Consider the following 3434-nt stretch of genomic DNA (forward strand, 5'->3'; position numbering starts at 1 on the left):
CAGAATACATACTGTGCATGAGTGGTAAAAGTTTGCAAAGAGTGCTTTGCTTGGAACCGTAGTAAAACAATTTTTGAATAGTTTTGAAACAATAAATACAATAAAATATGTGTAGTATTAATAATTATAATGTATAACAGCTACTTTTTCAAACAAACATGATAGTCAATTTTTTTACAACAGCTCTTTTATAACAGCTCTTTTTTTAACGGTAAATTTTTTTCCTATATATATTTCAATAAATTTTTTTAAAATTACACTTCAAAATAACGATATCAATGTGTTGAACCAATCTGATGTCTTCAACGATGTTATGCAAGGGCGAGCTCCCGAGGTCCATTATTCAATTAATGGCACTGAATACAACATGGGTTATTATCTATCAGATGGCATTTATCCTGAATGGTCAACATTTGTGAAAAGTATCTCAATGCCACAAGGGGATAAGAGAAAATTATTTGCCCAACATCAAGAAGGTGCAAGAAAGGATATTGAACGAGCATTTGGAGTTCTCCAATCCCGATTTGCAATCATACGTAACCCAGCTCGACCTTGGCACTTGGATGCACTGAAGCGCATAATGGATACATGCATCATACTCCACAACATGATTGTTGAAGATGAACGTGCCACATATGGTGGCAATTTTGATTATTCTTATGAGCATTTAGGCAATGACCCGACTGCACCACCAGATGATTCTAATAATGATTTTCAGGAGTTTTTACGCAGAAGACATCATGTTCGTGACAAGGAAACTCATCGACACCTTCAACAAAACTTGATAGAACATATATGGGAACGTTTTGGACATGAGAATAACCATAACTAATAATTATTTTAAGTGTTTAATATATTTTCTGCATGTTTAGTATATTTTCTACTAGTAGTTTGCATTAACGTTTACCAAATTTTCAATGTATTTTTATTTTGCCTTTATTTATTTATTTTTGGATATTTTAAATTTTTTATTATATGTTATTTTCTTTTTAATACATTTTGATATAATTAAATTATATATATATATATATTTATATATTTATATATTTATATATTTATATATTTATATATTAAGGTAAAATATAAATTTATAATATATTGTAAGTTTAGTGGGACCCATTTTAAAATTTTTAGATGAGTGGTATGGATATTTGAAAAATGTAGTTGAGTGGTTTAAGTGATTGAAAAATGTGAAATAATATATTATATTAGGTGGGGTCCATTTAGGCTACTAAGTTGGGTAGCTTGGATGTGGATGCTCTAACCCTTCCATTCACGCCTGTATTTGGACTCTTTCTTGCTTGGTAAATTGGTTCTGATTTACCAGAATCTCTTTTTTTATTATATTTAAACATAATTGCACTTTTAATCTTTCAAGTATATTTCATCCCTTATTTTTCTTAGCAATTTTGATTCTTCACGTTATCTACTTATATAATTTGATACTTGTCTAATAAATTACCCGGATTCACACGCTTGAAAAAAATATTCTTCACAGTGATTTGATTTGATTTTGTAAGATTATGATATAATTTTAAAAGTTTATAAAAAATAAAATTTATCCCGCCTTTTAATTTTATAAAAATAATTTTAAAATTTTTCTATTTAAAAGTTTTAAAAATTATAAAACCAAAATATATTTTAGTTGTTATGGTTTTCAGATTTTTAGTTTTGAAAATTAAAAAAAAAAAAAAAAAACAAAGTAAAAATAATGCAATCTTCATTAATGACTAGTTTATGTATTTAGCCTACATAAAAAATCAAATAAATTCATTATTCAATAAACTTAAAAAGAAAATATTTACTTATAATAATGGTCGGAGTATATATATATATATATATATATATATATATATATATATATATATATATATATATATATATATATATATATATATATATATATATATATATATATGAGGAGAGATATTCTTACTCTAAGAGTAAATAATAGTTTTCTCTCTACATATTTAATTACTTGTTATTTTTAACCATTACATTAATAGAAACTAATAGTCACGATAAGGAGTAAGTTCTAACTAGGGGTGGGAATAGGTCAGGCCGGCCTACAGGGGCCTATAGCCTAGCCTACTTAAGGCCAGGCTAGGCCAGGACTATTTGATAAAAAAGGCCAGACTTGGGCTTTTTTAAAAGCCTATTTAATAAAATAGGCTAGGCCTAGGCTATTAAAAAAGCTTATAAAGCCTTGTAGGCCGACCTATATATATATATATATATATATATATATATATATATATATATATATATATATATATATATATATATATATATATATATATATATATATATATATATATATATATATATATATATATATTAAAATTAGACTAAATAGGTTAGCCTATATATGCATATATATTAGAAAAAGTGTTAAATAGATTGGTCTATATATGCATATATATTAGAAAAAATGCTAAATAGGTCGGTCTAAATGTTCATATATATGCGACCTATAAGTCTTCTTAAGTAATATGAATTAATTGAAAACATTAATAAAAAAAGAGGCTTTTAAATAGGCTTTCAAGCCAGGCCAGACTTTTAAAAAGGCCAGGCCAGGCTGAAAAAACGAGCCTATAGTAGGCCATAGGCCAGACTCAGGCCTTGTAAATTTATCGTAGGCCAGGCCTAGGCCTTTTAAAGCCTAGCCTAGCCTATTCCCACCCCTAGTTCTAACTAATTGGTTATTATGAAAAATAAGAATAATTAATCACAAAAAAATTCATTCAAATTAATGGACTAGATTGACTTGTGTTTTTATAATCATCTTTTAGTGTAATTAATATAATTTAAAGTGAAACTTAACTCATGTTATTTTTGTCCTAAAATATATTTATATCTTTTTAAAAATAATTATAATCATTTGAATCATTAAAAAAATATTAAATACATAAATAATTAAAAAACATATGTGGGTACCATATTATTCTTTATTTAAATCAATAGTTTAATATCAGTATCAGTACCATATTAGTACCCGTGTTTTTAAAAAATAAGAAACCATGATTTGAATCAGCAATATATTTTTCTCGTATATAAAATAATAAATATTAATTTTGTTTTGACATTATTTATAAAAATATATGAATCAATAGTAAACTTAATCCAGTTTATAAAAATAACATTGTTTAAAAATATTGTATCTTAAATTAAAACAATGTCAAAACAATGCTATTTGTAACATAAATAATTTAAAAATAACACATTTCTCCTATTTGGATTCATATGTTATTTTAAATATATTTACTTTTATTTTCTTTAATTGTAAAAAAAAAAAAATTGTGGGTTCGCACGAATTCTAGTATGGTTATCGAAGTATTCAGACAGTACTAATGTGTTACTAGTGCGTTGGCACGGGTACTGGTGTGGTACACACTTTTGTTGTCAAAATGTAATAAAAATTTAAACAAGGAAAG

The 3434-nt window shown here is 25.8% G+C and overlaps 1 protein-coding gene across 1 annotated transcript; it reads left to right on the forward strand.

Annotated features, from left to right (window-relative positions):
• Positions 1 to 367: 367 nt before the first annotated feature.
• Positions 368 to 832, forward strand: LOC131658843 (uncharacterized). The gene has a single exon (XM_058928094.1). The coding sequence runs from the start codon at positions 368 to 370 to the stop codon at positions 830 to 832; it is 465 nt and encodes a 154-aa protein (XP_058784077.1).
• Positions 833 to 3434: the final 2602 nt, after the last annotated feature.

The sequence above is a fragment of the Vicia villosa genome, linkage group LG3 (assembly GCF_029867415.1).
Source record: "Vicia villosa cultivar HV-30 ecotype Madison, WI linkage group LG3, Vvil1.0, whole genome shotgun sequence".
Taxonomy (NCBI): domain Eukaryota; kingdom Viridiplantae; phylum Streptophyta; class Magnoliopsida; order Fabales; family Fabaceae; genus Vicia; species Vicia villosa.